The sequence below is a fragment of the Blennius ocellaris genome, assembly GCF_963422515.1.
Source record: "Blennius ocellaris genome assembly, chromosome: 19".
Taxonomy (NCBI): Eukaryota; Metazoa; Chordata; class Actinopteri; order Blenniiformes; family Blenniidae; genus Blennius; species Blennius ocellaris.
This window is the reverse complement of record NC_137668.1, coordinates 12,637,312-12,657,096: the sequence shown is the minus strand read 5'-3', so window position 1 is coordinate 12,657,096 and position 19,785 is coordinate 12,637,312. Positions and strand designations below refer to the sequence as shown.

General features: G+C 39.0%; 3 protein-coding genes across 4 annotated transcripts; all 3 read left to right on the top strand.

The window, feature by feature from the left end:
• Nucleotides 1-136: 136 nt before the first annotated feature.
• On the top strand, nucleotides 137-5,584 carry LOC308143827 (retinol dehydrogenase 12; the record flags this gene model as incomplete). Its single annotated transcript, XM_080514750.1, is given in 8 exon segments — nucleotides 137-172; nucleotides 176-201; nucleotides 2,615-2,730; nucleotides 3,114-3,269; nucleotides 3,382-3,486; nucleotides 3,701-3,910; nucleotides 4,660-4,852; nucleotides 5,334-5,584. Coding segments are annotated over 8 exon segments (945 nt in total). The 3' UTR covers nucleotides 5,437-5,584.
• Nucleotides 5,585-7,808: 2,224 nt separating this feature from the next.
• LOC308143828 (retinol dehydrogenase 12) lies at nucleotides 7,809-15,293 on the top strand (the record flags this gene model as incomplete). Its single annotated transcript, XM_080514751.1, has 6 exons — nucleotides 7,809-7,920; nucleotides 11,327-11,482; nucleotides 11,569-11,673; nucleotides 13,027-13,236; nucleotides 14,825-15,017; nucleotides 15,191-15,293. The coding sequence occupies exons 2-6, from the start codon at nucleotides 11,341-11,343 to the stop codon at nucleotides 15,291-15,293; spliced, it is 753 nt and encodes a 250-aa protein (XP_080370877.1). The 5' UTR covers nucleotides 7,809-7,920; nucleotides 11,327-11,340.
• A 2,240-nt stretch (nucleotides 15,294-17,533) lies between these two features.
• sec61g (SEC61 translocon subunit gamma) lies at nucleotides 17,534-19,655 on the top strand (the record flags this gene model as incomplete). 2 transcript variants are annotated; one of them, XM_080515168.1, is made up of 3 exons in its annotated part: nucleotides 17,534-17,656; nucleotides 18,004-18,102; nucleotides 18,443-18,549. In XM_080515168.1, the coding sequence occupies exons 2-3, from the start codon at nucleotides 18,009-18,011 to the stop codon at nucleotides 18,547-18,549; spliced, it is 201 nt and encodes a 66-aa protein (XP_080371294.1). In that variant the 5' UTR covers nucleotides 17,534-17,656; nucleotides 18,004-18,008. The 2 variants fall into 2 exon arrangements, 1 of the variants encoding a protein (XP_080371294.1); XR_013937044.1 differs by lacking the exon at nucleotides 17,534-17,656 and adding an exon at nucleotides 19,494-19,655 and having other exon boundaries at nucleotides 18,064-18,102; nucleotides 18,443-18,545.
• Between the last annotated feature and the right edge of the window lie 130 nt (nucleotides 19,656-19,785).

The window sequence follows — 19,785 nt, the reverse complement described above, 5'->3', positions numbered from 1 at the left end:
CACATGTGGCGAGGCTCCTCTGTCTTTGTCCCCTTGTTGACAGACAGGCGGCCTTTCATCAGGCCCAGGGATTGCGAGCAGCTGTGAGGAGAAACTAATCTAGCAGTCAGACCAGCTAGCGTCATAGAGAGACCACATGAGAGGAACTGGCAGCGCTCATTTAGGCCTGGTTTAGGTCAGCAGGAGTATGTTTATATATGTGTGTATGTGTGCGTGCCTGTGTGTAACTGTGCGTCTTGTCTCAGCTTATTTTATGGTTGTTTGTGAAAACAGGAAGTTATGACTAGCTTTCACATGGTTTACATGAGGCCTGGCTGGCCGGCCAACACAGAACCTGACTGTGGATTTAAATGACTTTTTTTTTTTTTTTTTAATGTGTGAGAAAACAGTCTCTCATTTCAGGGGAGAGAAGACTTGCACTGTTACTGTACACTACCCTCCAGTGGTAATATGGAGTTATGACAAAGAAATGATAAATCTCTTGAATGAAGAGTAATGTATACTTTTCCATACTTTAACGGTTCCTGAATACTGTGGATACACTTAGTGGTTAACTTTGCAACTCGTGTGGAGACGCATTTACCATCTCAGGCATTTTTTTTCTCTAATAATACAATAGGAATGGATGTTGTGAGGAAGGGGAAACCCACTCTTGAGTAACAGCCGAGGTTCAGATTACATAGTCCAGCACTTCCAAGAAATGATTAAACAGGCACTGGTTACCCATTAAGCAACAAGGACAACAGCATGAGCAGCAAGGAACGTCAATAAATATGGACTTAAACATAAATGATGGAATTAAATGGAAAAAGGGTTCCACTCAATGACAGTTTTTGTTCCTAAAATCACAAGACTTCCAGCATTTATTCAAATAAATGGATGAGAAATGTCTTGCAGCCATGAATCTGCTGTGTCATCAGTGATGTTCCATCAAAGACGTCACAGTCACTATGCTCTTTCGCTACTCTGCTTTATTTTTGTTGAGTTTCGTCTTTGTATCATTCTCTTTAAATGAATACGTGCTATGCATAAGGGAATTCTTTGTGCAGACAGTTATGGAATAAACCGTTAATCCTCCAAAAATAACTTGAAGGAAAATGGTGAAATTGCATTCATTTAAAAGAAGTACACATACATTGACAAGCATATGGGTTACTTCAGAGCAGTGTAATCTCTTAAGATCAAGCAAACAGCTGAATTTAGGCAACAGGCCTTTTATTAAAGTAGACCCTATTGAGACCTGAAGTGAAAAAAATAGAGCGAGAATACTCTATACTCAATACTCAAGTAATGTTTAAAAACTCAACCAAAGCATCTGTATTTTGTTACGTTCCTCTTCAAACATAATACTAAGAGATAATGCACACCTGTGGAAAGCACCAGAAAATCCACAGTGCCGTAAAGATAGCTGGTTCACCTGCAGTGGCAGGTTTCAGATTTCACTAACACAGGACAACAACTTCCACTCAGATTGATTTCATGTCATTAGTTCTGCTTTATACACAACTAAAGATATTTGATCATTTCTGAAAAATATGATACATTACTGAATATCAATCACTTGCTTAAAATAGTCACATTTACTCAGATGGACCTTTTAAAAGAAAAAGAAATTGCAGGTCAGTCCGGTACTGCAGCACACAAATCCTTACATATCCCCATATAGTCAAACCCATCAGCGCAGTAAAAGACACAATGTATTTTTTAAATTGATTTTTATTTTAAAAATTTCAAATTGTAAAAGAAAAGTTCAACTTTATATTGGCTGCAGAGGTCTTCATTTATAGACAACAGGTCTATAAATATGCAGAGTCAGTCGGCACAGCCTCAGGGAGCAACTGCTTATAAAAATAAAAAGTCACCCAGTAACTTCAGACCAGTTTTGCGCTGAGGCAACCAAGGGTCACTAATTCATAATGTTAAACTGTTTTTCCATCAGCAGTTGACATTTTTTTTTTGTGAAAAATTTACTTTTTAATTTCAGTTCAGTAAGCAGTATCAAGCGCTCATTAATTCCACAAACACCACTCTGTTACTGATCTCACCATGTGATTGCTCTTCTCTGAATAAAGACATATTTCTACCTACTTTAATTGATTGGACACAATAACTGAATTTAAACAAAGGGACATTGATAACTGATGACTTCCCAATGCATCTGTGTGGTGCTGAGGGTATATAAGACATGTTTTCATTCTCAGTTGGGTGTTTCTCCCACTGTAACATCTTTGGATCCCAGGCTGAAGTAACTTCAGTGAAAGAAGGACCCATTCTGTCTTCGGGAGTGATACAGCAATTTTAAATCTCAACTACAGAAATGCAAACGATCAGGTAAGAATTCCCATTTTTAATAGCGAAAGATTTACCTCTGATACTTTGATTCTAAACTGGAAGAGACTGCTTCGTCAGAGAAAAGCTTGCGACCCTAAAACTATCTTCATACTCTGATTGCTCTTACATCTTATTCATCTTGCAAATTAGTCGTGGCCGATTTGAACTCAAAATATCACACAAGCAATAATTTATTCAATGCCCTTTTCCACTGAAGTATTTTTCTGCATCAACCATCAATCATTTTTATCAACATCCACTCCTTAAATGTCACAATTCTTAGGTCTCTCTTCATCCCCAAGTGGTCTTCAGACGTTCGTCTCGATGGCAAAATGGCAATAGTGACTGGAGGCAACACTGGAATTGGCAAAGAAACGGCGAAAGACCTGGCAGGCAGAGGCAAGCAAGCACAACTGTATATATCTTAAGTGAACAAATTAATGTTGTGATGACTTTCAGGACTGTTGCTGACATTTTCCTTGCTGCGTGACTCAGAGTACCTACTGTACATGGAAACATTTCCATCTTACCGGGCTCGTGCTAGGAAAAACAATTATAACGAGGTGACTCAAGCAATAAACTGTTCAATCTGTTAAAATGGATAACGTTGACAAGCACAAGGACCGGTGCTGCTTCAGGACAACGCAGCCATACTGAGCTCACAGCCACACACACTGACATGAACAGAAGTGTTTCACAGTGATCCCAACACACTCTTATCTTATCTCAACGTGCACGGACGTGCAAAAACACTCACCATTAAGATGAAGCAATCTCTCCAGGTGCCCGGGTGATTTTGGCGTGCAGAGACATGGCGAGAGGCGAACATGCTGCTAAAGACATCATGAGGGAGGTAAAAGGAGCCAAAGTAGTCGCCAGGCAACTGGATCTGGCAGACACCAAATCGATATGCCAGTTTGCTGAGAATATCTACAACAGTGGGTGGCATTAACACATATATACTGTACATATATAGAAATATGTATAAATTGACACCACATTTGTTTATATATGGACTGAAGTGTAGATTACCACTATCTTGTACTCCAGCGGAGAAAGCTGTTCATTATCTGATCAACAATGCAGGAGTGGCCATTTGCCCGTATTCCAAGACAGTGGACGGCTTTGAGATGCAGTTTGGCGTCAATCACTTGGGTAAGAAATACCTGTATTAAGTGAATTTCAGATATGCTGAACTGTTTTCTGATCTCCATATAACATTAAGATCACAAATTCAGTGATAATCCAGGGCGTTTTGTCAAATCAAAGTCAGCCTCTTAAATCTTCATCTATTTCTTGAGCTCATACCTCCTCCCTGCTGCCAGTTTGTAACACTTCCCTCGTGTGTTTTCTTCGCTCCACTCCTCAGGTCATTTCTTCTTGACTTTCCTGCTTTTGGACTTGCTGAAGCACTCGGCTCCATCTCGCATCATCAACCTGTCCTCAGCAGCTCACTCCCTGGGCAAGATTCAGTTCGATGACCTGAGTGGGGAGAAAAACTACCACTCTGTCAAGGCCTACGCTCAAAGCAAGCTGGCGAATGTCCTGTTCACTAGAGAGCTGGCCAAAAGGACTGAAGGTAGCTTTTTTTTTTTTTTTGGGTGTGTTGGAGAAACAGCAGAATAATGCAACATGTACACATGTTTTCTGTCTCTGCCGTTCTATCCTTATGCATAGAAAATGGATCTGCGCCTCTTGCCAGTGTGAGAGTCTCATGCCTCAACCGCAACTGCTCAGGGCAAAAAGACAGAGCAAGGAGAAGCATGTTTGTAGCAGAGACTTCTTGAAGGATGAATAAATCCTTGTTTCTGTAATCACTTACAGTTTTGGAAAGAGCACAAAGCTTTTACATATAATGCGCATATGCACACACTCACACGCACGAAGGCACAGTTTTATTTAAATCTCACAATATACCTACTGATTACTCAATTTCCTCTTCCATACACTTCTTGTACATAACTTTGAAATTATTTATGCTTGTACTGCTTTTTTCGCTCCGAACCCCAAACTCTTTCTCAAATCTTTTTTTTCACAGATCGATGCACATTTATTTATTTTGGCTGGAACACTTTGCTTTTTCAAAGTTGAGTTCTCCTCTCTGATTATAGCCACCTTCTCTTTCCGTGAACTTCCTCTGTGTATTTTTTGGGGAAACAGGTTATTTCAGGCTTTGTGCATAATTTGTTAAATATGGTTTTTAGGCAACAGTGTGTTTGTGGCCTCCACATAAATTGTTCTTGATTATAGTTGGAACAGAAGATTCAACAAAAGGGCATGAGGGAAAAACCAATCAACGATGCATGTGATTCACACCTTCCCCTACAGTTTTAGGAGTGATGGCTTACTCTGTGGACCCTGGTGCGGTGAACACAGAGATTACAAGGCACTTTTGGCGCCCTCTTGGGGACATAGTCAAGACCCTTGGATACCTGATTAAGACCCCAGCAGAAGGAGCCTACACCAGCATCTACTGCGTCGTCACCCCCGAGAACCAGATGGTCACTGGGGGATACTACAGGTTAGTCTGAAATGCTGCAGCAAACAACTCTGCTTGTTGTAGCAACCCAAACCAAGCAAATTACACAGTGAAAGCAGACAGTGGGCAGCATGACTCCACAAACATCCCAAACAGAGGATGTAGTTTCCTTGATCGTCGGTGTGATTAACGTGTGAAATAAACCAACGGCAGAAGCATTACCAGTTTGTAGGGCGTGTTGCAGTTCACAACAACCCTCGTTAGAACAATGCATAAACAGACTTTATATACTGAGGTCATGGAATAATTATGATCGTTGAGAAACAAAGACAAAAAAAAAATCCTTTGCTCACCCAATAGTTAACCATATACCAGTTGAAATTACAGCCATCTCATTGCAAATGATTCAGAGACTATCTGTGTTCTAAGAAAGGTCTTTTCAACACTTTTAGACAGGATTATTGGAACAAAATTATGTACGATCATGTCTTATCCCCCCCCCCCCCCTTTTTTTTCCTTATAGGGACTGTGCCAGTGCTGAGAGCTCCAGAGCAGGCCAGGATGATGGCACCGCCCTGAAGCTGTGGGCTGTCAGCTGCCACCTGCTCGGCATTCGCTGGAGATGAACTTCAATGTGCTTTCCTCCAAGCAGCGAAGACAAATCTGCCTTGTGCCTTTAGAAACAGCCTTTAGAAAAAACACTGAAGCTTCCCGAGTGATTGAATGTTAAGCATGGGATAGAAGAAAGTTGTGCAAGTGGATAAAAATGGGCATCGATACAGGTGTACTCCAAATATTATAATAGTAAAATTGAACAATGTTGTGAAGAAAAATACAGCTGGTGCTAATAAAAAAAATACTCCTGATACTTCAAATGACTGATTATTTCTGTGTTTATTAGTAATCTTGGACTTATAACTGTTGTTATTAAAATCATATGAGGTTATTAGATGTTTTGGGAATTTCCTTTATAAATGGTCAGTAACTAAATGCCAAAGAAATCTATTCCCCAAAAAATTAAGCATATGCAAAATGTAATTAGGTTGAAAACATAATTCTTTGAGATATGAGGGTCTGAATCCCCCTCCTACTTGGAAATGTATTAATTTTTCAACACCTCATTTCAGGAAACTATATATTTCCAAACCAGGATATTAAAAAAACTATAATCACTTGGGCCAAAAGAACTGTGTAGCAATTGTTCTTTGTCTGGATATTACCCACCTAAAAATTGCATTGAATTTCCACCTTTGGCTACTAAATCATACTGTCAATAGAATAGAAAAACAGTTTGTCAAAGACAGGACCTGCAGGCCAAACCTGTCCCACCAGGCGCTCCATTATTGTTCACAGGATAGCCTTGCAAAAGTATTAAAATGTCAAAGAAATCATTCAATTAGATTAGTGGACAGATATGATTGCTCTTTATGGTTGATCCAATGGGGATTTCACTGCTTTCGTAAGAGTAGTAAGAAGTTTAGTATCAAAGCTACACTGTGAAGACGCATTCTGTCAAAACATTTCTGCTGAATGCTCAAGGAATTCTCCAGCCTGAAAAGCAAAGGGCTTGTGTCAACATGAGTCTGAAGAGAGAAATACTCCGGCAAACTGAGATGCAGATTTGACAAATATAGTTAAAGTTGATTCATCTGTTGCATTTTTGGACAAAACACTTTTTTCAGGTTAAGATTTTTCTGGTCAAAAACCATAAAGACTACATCTTAGCTATTTTCTAGTATATCCTTCGAGTTATAATTGTTCGTTTCGAACAAAGGTGTCAAACTATGTGCTTACATACAGCCTGGCATTGGTTTTGATTTAGCCTGGAGGATACCAAAAGTAAAAATTAAATAAATGAATTAAATCAATCTTCACTTTTCAATGCAAATAACTGCAGTTCCCCATTTGAGTCTGGCATAACGCAAGAAAAACCCAGAAGTGAACAGCAGATGGCAACAGTGCTCTTATTGAATGATCTGCGGTAGTAAAGGTTGCAGACTATAATTAAACCGAACGTGATCATTTGCAGCGATGCTCCCCCCCCCCCCCCCCCCCCCCCCGAGTAATGATAATATTCCTGATCTATAGACCGCGTTGTTTTTTAAAACAGTCCACCCTGATCTTAAATCAAAGAAAAACAAAGAAAAAAAATAGGTTCACAAGTTGTTGTTTTTTCTAATACTCTTTACTTTACACACACACACACGCACGCACGCACGCACGCACGCACACACACACACACACACACACACACACACACACACACACACACACACACACACACACACACACACACACACACACACACACACACACACACACACACACACACACACAATGGATACCCCCTCTGCAGCAGCACTCAGACAGCAGGAGGCAGCAGGAGGAGAGCCTCCAACTTGTGAATCAATTATGCGTCAGCTCGCTCCTGATTGGCTCAGCCCGGATCTGTGAAAGGCACGCGGCGGGGTGGGCTCGCATGACAGGCACGAAACGCACTGATGAACTGTTGTGCCCGAGGTGGAGGGAGCCGCATTGTTTATTTCTTCTTGCTGAAGTCGCTCACCGGCCCCGGAGGTGGAAATCTGTTGCTCCTGTGGAAGAATGTACTGCAGGTAAGAAACAGGAACAATGCAGCCGGTGGAGGAAAACGACAAAGATCAGGTGGCTTGGCTCCATCAATAACAGGAATGTGAGAAATTTTAAGAAGATTACACTGAACTGAACGAGTCAATCAGGTTTGATACTGTGACCAGACCTCGTTAAAAAATGCAACTGATTGCGTCGACCATCTTCGATGTGTAGATATTAGAAATAACAAAAAAAAAAAAAAAAGAACACATTAACCTGTGTTTTTCATCTCTTAAATATACTGGTATTTTCATTTGGTTGTTTAAATGCATTCTTTTTGCAACAAATAATAATACAAAAACAGCATAACTTGTGTAATTTATGTTGTTTGATTGAGAGGATTGACTTGTGTGTGTTATTCAGGAGTGTGTGCTGTAACCGCTGGTCATCTGAGGAGAGGCTGGATGGGAAAACAGTCATCATCACTGGAGCCAACACTGGTATTGGCAAAGAAACCGCCAGGGACCTGGCAAGAAGAGGTACTGCCCAGCTGTGTGGCTCTCTCTCCATCAGCCTCATCAATGTGATTTGAAGCTTTTTTTTACTGGATTAAAGCACTTCTTATGCTCGAATCATTGAAAGTGCATTACCACTTTTATAAGCTTTGCATACTAAACGGAAACATTTTTTTTTAGTTCATTTGTTAAACTAGTTAAATTAGCACCCCCCCCCCCCCCCCCCAAAAGAATATGTTGAAAGAGAAATAGTAGTGAGAGAAGACAGACGAGCCATCAAGGAGACAGAGGGAGCATTGTGAGAGTCTACTTCCCTCCTGAGCCAGACAGGCAACAAAGAAAGATGGGAGGGTGCATCAAGCAGTGCACACACACACACACACACACACACACACACACACACACACACACACACACACACACACACACACACACACACACACACACACACACACACACACACACACACACACACACACACACGCACACACACAAGTGATCTCTGAAAACTATTTCTTCTTGTACAGTTCAGTTTGTTCATCCGTCTGCTCTTGAAACTCGTAGTGGGACATTTTGTAAACAGTAGCCTTGCATTTTAATGAGTTGAATGAGAAATTAAGTGTTTTGCATTACCTTTGTTCAACAGTGTGGCTCTTGCACCTGGACAGTTCACAGTTAATTCATGCCGTCATATGTCATTAAAATTGATCTTGTAATAATGCAGTGACAACATGATTCGATTTACAAGGAGTCATAATGGACATGAATGTCTTCTGGGTATCACATTTTACCATGATAAATTAAGCTGAATGTTTGTGCCTTTTATTGAATGAAGACAGGATGTGTGGTCAAGAGATTAAACTGATGATAGACAACAAATTGTCCCACCAGTCGATAATTCTGCCCACGTGAGCATTAACTAGTAGGCTATTTCACGAGCTGGTTATTAACATTTTTTTTTTAAATGTGTTGATTAATCATGAATTTTTAAACTCATGTTTTCACCGACTGGGATTTATGTTCCTTATTCAGTATCTTGTCAAATTTAATGTTTGAGAATTGAAATGGTGTATTCATGTATCTGCAGAATGTCATGAAGCCCGACTGCAGCTATTGTCTGTATTTTGCACTTTTTTGCATATTAACACAGTTTCTCTATGCACAACTGGGTGCAAGGCCTTGCTGGAGGATCTTTAACTTCACAGTATTCCCCTTCAGTCTGTTTGCTGTTTCATTTAATGACTTGAGCCAGACGACCTGGGAAATGTGGGAACAATTGGTTTTCCCCACATGGGAACAGCAGGACAGAAACAAAGACGCTGTGATGGGATACAGACGCTATGCCCCAACAGATTAATGGCTCTCGTCCTCCATAATTGACGGGCACAGCAGCTATTTTGTTTGTGTGTGTGTGTGTGTGTGTGTGTGTGTATGTGCAAAAAGTGCATGTGTTGCTGAGAGTAGTGGGGGGGGGGTTCTCCCTATATTTCAGTTTGTGTGTGTGTGCATGCCCACAGGCGAGGGAGACGGTGAGTGTGCATGTGTCCTCAAAGCCTCTTTCTGTGCTCATTAAGCAGAATGCACGGTAATTTGCGTCAGGAGTGGATGAGAATGACACAGTTGAGAGGGTCTTGTGTTCATGCGAGTGGAGCAGTTGGCTAAATGAGATGCCGAAAGAGCTGCGATGGATGTAGGGGGCTTCAATTCTAATTTGATGGTGTGTATGCCTGCAAATAAGCAAAAATGAAGTTTTGAGTCTGGAGACTGGAGAATAATATGTTTTACTGTTTGGACATTAAAGTGAATGATGTGAATGTGTTCGTCATAAAGTGTAAACAATCCACTTTTAGCCTGAAGATAAACGATGTGGAATCATCACAAAATGATTGATTTCTTTTTTTTTGTTTTGTGCTTGTATTTTGTGCTGATTATAATCAGGAACATTGGGGGCTGAAATAAGTCTTCGATTCAAAGTGTTTATTGTCATATACAAGGCAGGGGAAGCACGGACCTTGTGCAATGACATTCTTACTTTGCTGTCCACAAACATGCCAAGATGAAAGATGAAATAATAGAAACTTGATGAAAAACAACTTAGGCAACGTCAAAGGAAACATTTAAGAAATGCAATAGAAATATAAAATGTATACAAATATATTTTATAGAAATACAAACTTCTGCAAATATACATGTTTGTGTATTGGCTATGTTTAAAAATCTGAAGTTATTGTACAATAATATAACTGTAACAACTATATACACTAGACCTGAAGACCTTTGTGCTTCTTTTGTTGTAACAATGCTTATTGGTAAAGAATGATATAACGTAGGCAAGTCTGCGATAGAGATGGGTTTAAATGGGCTCATGATTTTAAAGAACTTGCATTTGTGGGATGAGCAGCAGATCTGAGCATTTTTCCATTGCATCGATGAAACGTTTGCCATTTTCAAACCACTTGTATCTGCGTCAGTCCTGCGTCTCAATCCCTGTTTGGAGGCTCGAGATATAAAGAAACAAGACATACTGCAAACTCAACCAGTGACAAAAATGCAATTTATTCATGGAAGAAACAGGAGCCTCAGCAGCTTGTAGAAGGAGAAAACACAGCCACCACAGTCTGGCACTTCCTCCTCATGGTGGTCTCCAGGCTGCTCACACACTGCGGCAGAGACGGCAGCCTCTGATCAACTCAGCTCTGTGGCAACAAGCGTGGACATCTTTGGAGGACAGAGTTTGGTCTCAGACTGTAGAGGTGTGATATTTTGCCAATTAAACCCCTGATCCTGATTATCAGCACGGGGAAAAACCAAGAGCTCAAAACCAGAGTCCATAGCAACGGCAAAGAAAAGCAGTTTGGCAGATAAGATACGGCAAATTATTCACGGGTGCAACCTGCACACAAACTGTGTTGCTCATCCGACAAATGCATGTTTTTTATAAATATAGCACGCTTTAAATGGAAAATAAACAGGCTTTCCATTAATGAAACACAAGCATGCCCGATTCGTCTTTTCCAAACACAACATCTCAAATATAATATTTATATGTTCTATAAAGATAAGGAAGTGTACTGTCAGAATCAAGTTCCTGTTTCATTATGTAATTGTATGTATTGCACTTAATTTTCTCGTAATCTGATTAATATGGCCTGTTTTACTGTATAAGAGTAGGGAGTTGAGGGTAAGTGGTTGATGGGGTCCTTGAGGATGGAGGCAGTTCTCTTGATGCAGACAGCGCAGTAGGGATTTGAACCCTCTGCGGAAATTTGTGGTCTGGAGCAGAAGAGCTGCAGACCTTGAAGGAACTTGTACCTCTGGGTGACATAAGATCATAGGTCCATCTGGAAAGGTGAATCTACAATGATGCGCACTGGACTTAATATGAAGTTATCATGGTAGCAGCTTGTGATCTTTAACCCTTCCTATCCAGGTGCTCGCATCATCATGGCCTGCAGAGACCTGGAGAGAGCGGAGGAGGCCCGGGCCGACATCTTAGAAGACACAGGCAATGAGAATGTGGTCATCAGGAAACTGGATCTATCTGACACCAAGTCCATCAGGGCTTTTGCTGACATCATTAATAAAGGTGGACAATTCTTACAACTTGTTTCAAGCTTTTAAAGTCGGTGGTTCATTGAGGGGAATTTGATAAAAGTTTCACTTTCATTTCAGAGGAAAAACAAGTGAATATCCTGATCAACAATGCAGGGATCATGATGTGTCCCTACTCCAAGACTGCAGACGAGTTTGAAATGCAGTTGGGAGTCAATCATTTGGGTAGGTTGTACTGGATTTGTCTTATTTAGCTTTACACACATTATATTTTATTTTACTTTAAAGAGCAGCCTAATTAAAAGATTGTCTTCTGTTTTGGATGCTTTGTTACATTGATCTATTTATCATGAACAATTAGAAGATATACTGTGTTTTTCAATGATTTGTTCTTAACACTTGTGCAACCCCCAATATTGTACCCAAGAAAATCTAGCAGGAATTTTTTTTTTTATTGCTGTCAGTAGTTTCACCCAGTATCGGACTGGGGCTTTTCACATGGTGTTTTGCTCTGCGTTATTTTAGGCACAGGCTGACAGTGTGCTTGAACACCGTCTCCCACGCACATATGCAAACTGACACGTTCACATACATACTCACAATCGTTCCCTATGCATTTGCACTCAGTTTATATGCTGACTTTATATAATGTTTAGGCTGCATTTGAAACAGGATGGAGAAAACAATGGTAAGGAAAACAAATGCTGACAAACAGGCCTCGATGAGCATGTCCAGTGTTTTCTCTTGTTGAAGACTGCACAGTGTAGATGATAATTCACCTATCTCATGAGCAGAGAAACGTTTCCTGTGATTCACTTAACTTTATGGCCTGCGACGGATGATGGTTTCCATTTAAACTGCTAACAATGAGGCTGAGTGACAAAGGCACGAGGGTGTTATGGGAGTTAATCTATTGCGGATGTCACTCAAGAGGAGAACAGTGTGTTCTTTTATTTAGTTTGGAAAAGTTTAGCCTGTCGCTTGGAGTCTAATTTGAATTTTTTGTCTCGTCAGTGTGAGAGTGGGTCCTAATCATTTTGAAGTGTTTTTGAAATTTAGGGTCATTTTACTTTTTAAGAGTTTGACTTGAACAGGTGCTCACTTCTATATTCTGCCCCACCTCATGCATAAAACTGTGTTAATTTGACAGTAAAGCCTCTTTGAATGCTTGAGTCTATATGAACCTCAGAGTAAGAGCTACTGTTTCTTTACCTGCGAAAAAAGAAATAAAATATTGCATGGCTTGATTGGAGTTAAGATAATGTAAAGTTGGTCGGGATCGAAATATACAATTTGGTCATTTTTTTCTACCCAAAGCGACTTTTTAATGAAACATTATGCTGTATGAAGTATATTTTGAGGTGTTTATATTGTAAGTGACACCAATATTCTTATAAATTTCCTCATTCAGTTCCAAAAATAGTAAATCTTAGAGAGGCCAGGTTGACTTTAATTGGCAATGTTCTGAAGACACATGGTGGATATGAGACACATTTTGGCGATAAAGCTGTCAGGCTGGAAAAGAAGACTCAGACCTCAGAGATGAGCGGGCTAACCTGTTGTTATGATGTTTTTCAGGTCACTTCTTAATGACTTACCTGCTCTTGGATCTCATCAAACGTTCGGCTCCAGCACGCATTGTTGTTGTGGCTTCGGTCGCACATACTTGGACCGGGCTCCGACTGGATGACATTAACAGTGAGAGGAGTTATGACACCATGAAGGCCTATGGGCAGAGCAAATTGGCAAATGTCCTGTTTGCACGTTCACTAGCCAAAAGGCTGCAAGGTAAGGTTTATAAAACTTTTTTTCCCCCCTTTGTAAATCATAAAGTCACATAAAACATATTTTTTGAAAAACTTTTTATCCCCATGGGGATTCTGCTATTCTGAATTCAGCCTACCCTATTGTTAGAGTACCTTAACTACGTACATAGCATCTAGGAGGCAGTAGACACAGTGGACATCCAGGTCACGAAGATGGTTTCTCTCACCTCGAGGACACCACTGCCTATACTGACTGTACACTAAATCCATAAATTGGTTTTTGCATTTAAATTGAGAGATTTTTCACCAGAATAATCATCACTTGGTATTTCTTACCACTGTTTTCGTCATTTAATGAGCAAGCTATGACAAAACGAAATAAAAAGTTTGATTTAATTGTTTGTCAAATGTCCAATCTAATACTTTATGACCTACTCGTGAACATGCTGGTGCATCTCAATACAGTGTAATACAGTGAAAGAGTTGATCTCTCTTGTAACTGTAATATTGTAATATATTTTTACATTTATTATACATGTTTAAGTATTTCAATCTTTTTTTTGTTTGTTTTATTGTCATATAACCTTACGATTTAAGTCAAGAAAAACAAAAGAATAAATGCATCAAAACACTCAAAAGTTTCATATTTTAACTGGAAGCCATAATCATCACAATTATACCTCGTAATGAAAGTCATGAAAGGCGAATTAATAACTTAATTTTGAGATGCACCTTTATTTATGAACATATGATACCTTGATTCATTAGATTTTCAAATGTCTAGTGAGAATACTAATGTAAATCTCTATTTGTAATATTGATTCAATAGAAATTGATGTTTAATGATTGTCCTTGTCCTTCCTGAGCGCTCATCGAGTTGTGCACATTTACATGTTTGGATGACATATATGCATCTAATATCACTGTAGTTTCTTTTTCACTCTGCTCATCTGTGGTAGTTTGGTTTTGATTTCAAATTTCAATTGTAAGCAATCTTTCACCGCCTCTCAGTTCAAATAATGTCCATGTTTTGTTCACGCCTTATTGGTATTGTTTCTTGGCAGCTCACATACCTCGTCTGGGGATTATCTTCATCGTAGGAATTTATCATCTGTTTTCCGGGAACTGAAGAAAGTCCAACAATATGTTTACTTTGATCCAATTTTACAAAATCAAGAACCTTGACTCACCCCTATTCAGACACAAAATACCTCTCAGTGGCATTTAGACGTTTGTTCATTCTGGATCTAAATTATATAATTCATTCAATTTAATTAAATCCAGTTTTGCGCCTGAAGGTTACAGTGCTGCATTTTGCAGAAAGTTAAATAATAATAATAAAATGGTGTTTGTTTTACATGAAAAACTGAACTATGCACACAAACTAAATACATTTGAAAGGTTATTTACTATATCTGGTGTAACAATGCGTCTTGGCAATAGATCTTATTTCATTGGAAAGCCTGTACGTGTAGTATGTATGTGTGCGATGAACAGCAGATTGTCCGGACGGCCTTGTAAATGTATAATGTCATTTTGTGGTACTGGTTGTAGTGTGTGTTGTCCACACGGTTCTACAGCGTGTCTGAGGTGAGCTGTGTATGCTGCAGGTACCGACGTAAGCATTTTCTCCCTGCACCCTGGGGTAGTGCAGTCTGACCTCTGGAGGCATCAGCACCAGTGTATTCAGGTCGCGGTAAAGATCTTCAGGGTTTTCACCAAGACAACAGTGGAGGGCGCGCAGACCACAATCTACTGCTCTGTGGAGAAAGGCCTGGAGAGCTTGAGTGGCGGATATTTCAGGTACACAACATTTCAATCAGAAAGTGTTTATGCAGGCGTCTTTAACAAGGAGGCAAGCCTCATGCTGCTCAGTGTTTCTCCCTGCTGACTCACAGAAGGGTTCACAATATGCCTCATTATTTAACATAGCATTCAGGATGTAATGACCATTCTTTGTCCCTTTGTGTGTTCAGTGATTGCGCCCCTGCAAGGTGCTCGAGGGCTGCGTCTGATGATGACTTGGCCCAGAAACTTTGGGAGGTCAGCTGCGACATGCTGGGCATCACCTGGCAGTGAATAACAACCCTGAAAAACTCTATTCTGTATAAAATGTCAACTTCTAAATAGCACTGTTAAGCACTTTTGTAATCTCATTTATTATACTCTTGCAAAAGAAAAAAAAAGTTGTTCATAGCTCAAAGTCAATGGTGGTTGGAACTTTGTTGCTTCAAATGTTGTGGTTTCTTTATAAATGATTATAACAAAATTATATATTTCAATCAAATTGTGATATCAACAGCTGCATGACAATGACACATCTGAAAGTGTTTGTTAGAAAATACTGAGTTTTCAGTATATTTTTTAGAAAAGGAAATACTTTTACTAACCGATTTTAGCAATATTTGTGTAGTTGGTTTTATGCTTGGATGCCATGTGTCACCTTTTTTTTGTAAGGATGCTCACCTAATGCTCGCAAATATTTTTTGTAGCTAAAATCAACATTAAATCATTAGGATGTGAAAAGTCTTTAAATTGAATTAATTAGTGGGTGTATATACGTATAGGTATCCCCCATGAACAAGAAATGTGTTTTTAAGATCTAATTGATCATACGTCTTGTTTTTTTTTAAGAGAAATTAAATTCAGATAATGAATATGTTTTGTGATCGCTCCACCGAAGGAATAATGTAGGTGAGAATGTTGACGGATGCTTAATGATGTCGCTAGAATGATATAACAACCACATTATGATGACATAAGGGGGAAATCATGTGGTTGCAAGATGACAGTCTGTCGAGGCTTCAACAAACCATCTGAGATTGGGAATATTTTATGTAACAATGTGACATATTGTAAAAATAAAACCGAGACATCTCGCAAAGCTCTGCATGTTTTTGACTTTTGGACAAGGTACTGTTCATTACGGTGCCAAGTTTTGAAAGTGATAGTTGCTGCTGTCGGCACATTTAAAACTGTCGAATAAGGGTAACAATGAAGGGTAGACTGAGAGAAAAATGCCAGGATTCTATGTGAAAAGTACATGTTAATCTAAATCACATGCCACCGAAGGAATGCAGATTTCACAAGAGGAGTGGCTAAAGTAGTCTATGAGCAGTGATTTGTCAAACACTTTGTGATTGAGGGTTTATAGCAGGAGTGTCAAACATACAACACATGGGCCAAAACCGGCCCGCAAGAGGCTCCAATCCCAAACAATAATTTTAAAAATAAAGTCAAAAATGTATTAGGTTGATATTAGGCCTTATTTGGCCCCTGAACTAAAATCAGTTTCTTTGACACTCCTGGTTACCTGTATGTATGTATGTATGTTTGTATGTATGTATGTATGTATGTATGTATGTATGTATGTATGTATGTATGTATGTATGTATGTATGTATGTATGTATGTATGTATGTATGTATGTATGTATGTATGTATGTATGTATGTATGTATGTATGTATGTATGTATGTATGTATGTATGTATGTATTTTACCAACTTTTCACAAAAACTATTACCCCGGATTGTATGAAATCTTCATCATTCAAGGACATAGTCTTTCAAACAATCAATGACAAGTTAATTCGCATCACATAAACTTGGTGTGTGACACGTAAGCCTTGTGCAGGACCTTTACATTTTGTGTAAATACTGACAAAGCATGACACGTCTACATTAACCAATCATATATTAACATAAAGATGAAGGTGTCACAGCAACTATGGTAAGTTACAATGTTTGTACTCGTACACATTTCGGAGTGACAAATGATTATTTATGCGTACATTTGGTCAGTTTCACTCTTCCTATTACAAATGAATAAGATGTTTTCCGACTTCTATTTTTCTGACTATAAAAAGTGTTGGGCAAGAATTTACCTTCATCAAAATCAAATCAAATCACACTTTATTTATTGAGCACTTTTCATACATACATATATGTAACACAAAGTGCTTCACATAAAAGAGAAAAAAAAAGCATAGTACAATTGTAAATGTCTTACCCGTGAACATTTTCCTTATTTTCAGGGTTTTAGGCAGTTTGGTAAACCTACTTTTTTCATGATTGAACACCTTGAGAAAATAAGTTTTGTAGTGATGTATTACATTTTTTTTAAATAAATGTAAAAGAAAAATAATTTATAGAGGGGTCTAGGTTTCAATATTTGGTTCACAGACTGACAGACAGACAAAAAAACGCGGATGATTTTATAAGCTCCTTGGCAAATAGCTGCTGTGATGATGGAGCGTGAGAATAGTTGTTGTTGTGATTAGACCTCCTCGCCTTTAGGTGGCAGAGCGGTCACCTTGGAACCAGTGTTTTGCGCTTGCGCAAGTTAAGGCTACGTCACCCCTCCTTCTCCTCCTTTCAGCTGAGCGACGTGGCCTTCTCTTCATTCCTCCTCCGTCTTCTCATCAACCCATACGCCATACACAGGTACGGTAAACGCATCCTTTTAGAAGGTTTCATATTTTCTATATGAATATATAACCTCAGTGGTAAAGGTAGCCCTTTCTGTGTTATTGTGTTTCCATTGTTGGGCTTCTAATCGGCATAAATGCCCGGTCGACTTTTTCTTAGCATATCTAGCTAGCGATGCTACCTTTAAATGTACCAACGAAAACGACCCGTTTTTAGTTAAATGTGTCTCACTGTCCATTTTACGAAGATATGGAGGATAAAGAGGAGGTCTGTGTTGTTTTGGAATTGTGGTAGCCGTGTAAAGCTTACACGTCAGCACTGGAAGGGTCCGTGGTTCTGATCGTCTCCGGTTCTGTCTGCAGACATCATGGACCAGGTGATGCAGTTCGTGGAGCCCAGCCGGCAGTTTGTCAAAGACTCCATCAGGCTCGTCAAAAGATGTACAAAGCCAGACAGAAAAGGTAAGTTTATTTGCCATTTTATCCCTCGAGCATAGTCTCTCGGTTTGATGTGTGGGGGGGGGACCGAATCTCAAATCTATGATCACTAAACGGTGACTTGTGAAGCACTTCTATGACAATCAGTCCCTCTAAACTAGATTTCCTTGTAGAAAATAAAACACCCAGACCCCTGAGGTTTACTAACTGTTCCCAGAGTCAGAAGCAAACAATCTCTTACGATTGAGACGTATTATTTGCACTGTATTAATGCATTTCTCTGATTCTCTTCTAAATCTCTGATTTTCCTGGTATGTGATTGCTGCTATACGTGGTAACTAAACTTTGTTTTGTCCTCCCTCAGAATTTCAGAAGATTGCCATGGCGACAGCGATTGGGTTTGCCATCATGGGTTTCATTGGTTTCTTCGTTAAGCTCATCCACATTCCCATCAACAACATCATTGTGTGAGTTATTTAATAAGAATATACACACATGGTTCTCTGGGTAGATGCTTCAAATCCTTAACTCGTAGATATTTAAAGAGTAAGTGTAGTTTTGATTTTATGACATGTATCTTGAAAAGAACAGGTTTAATCTGTAGTTTGTTGATTCCAGAGATTTTTTTAAACATGTTAAACTAGTCAGAAGCACTTTTTGAGCCATTTGATTGTTTAAGATTTACAATTGGGTCCAACGCCTTATTGATCTTTAGTGAATGAAGTATTGGCAGTAATTCTCTCTAAATACACAAATGTTGAGGTTTTGATTTGATATGTTTATCAAGCAACAAAATATAATGTGCTTTTTAAAATTTAAGTTAAGGAAATATAAACACATACTTGTACATTTAATGAGATCAGAACCAGAGCACGATTTTATTTCTGTCATTATCTTGTCAGTTACAAGTAAAAGACCAAGTTACCTTCATCTAAAACCTATCCTGTTTGACCACCAGGTGGCAGCATTGTATTTTGAGCTCAGTCAATACTTTTACACAGTGAATTGGACAAATTCTGATTTAAGATGCAGTATTGGATAACGAGCAACCAATCGATTAACCAAATCTAATTTAGTACGTTTATAAAATGTTCTTTTTAAAAAATTAATTTCTGGACATTTTGATATAACATACACAAGAATCATATTTTCTGCATGACATTAGAATTTAAATGAAAATAAGGTTGAAGCTTATCAACTATTGATTAAAATTTCTTGAATAGAGTAGATAAATGAAGCACAGCATCATGATGGGAACACTTGTGACTTTATTTTTAACTGAATTAGAAAAACAGTACTTGTAACAAAATGTTAACACGAGTAATGACACATTCTCCTTTGCAGTGAATTTATAAAGTTTTTAGCAACAGGGTGTGGCAACGTCACTGAATTTCCTCTTTTTGGTTTTCTTCCAGTGGTGGTTAAATCCTGATGAAGCTGAAACTCCAACTTCAAAATCTGGGGAGAGGAGGCGGTGCTGCAATGTGTGTCAATGGGGACTGAAAGGGGTGGAATTTTTACATTCTGTGCTCATCATTTATTTTTCACAGTGTAAATAAAACAATTGAAAACCCAAAGCTCGAATCCTCACATTGACTTTACCCACGTCTCGGCACAAAGTGTGCAGAACACTTGATTTGTCATGTTCAAATATCACTGAAAGGCATTTGGTGTGTTTCCTGTAACACTAAAAGACTACTGGAGTGG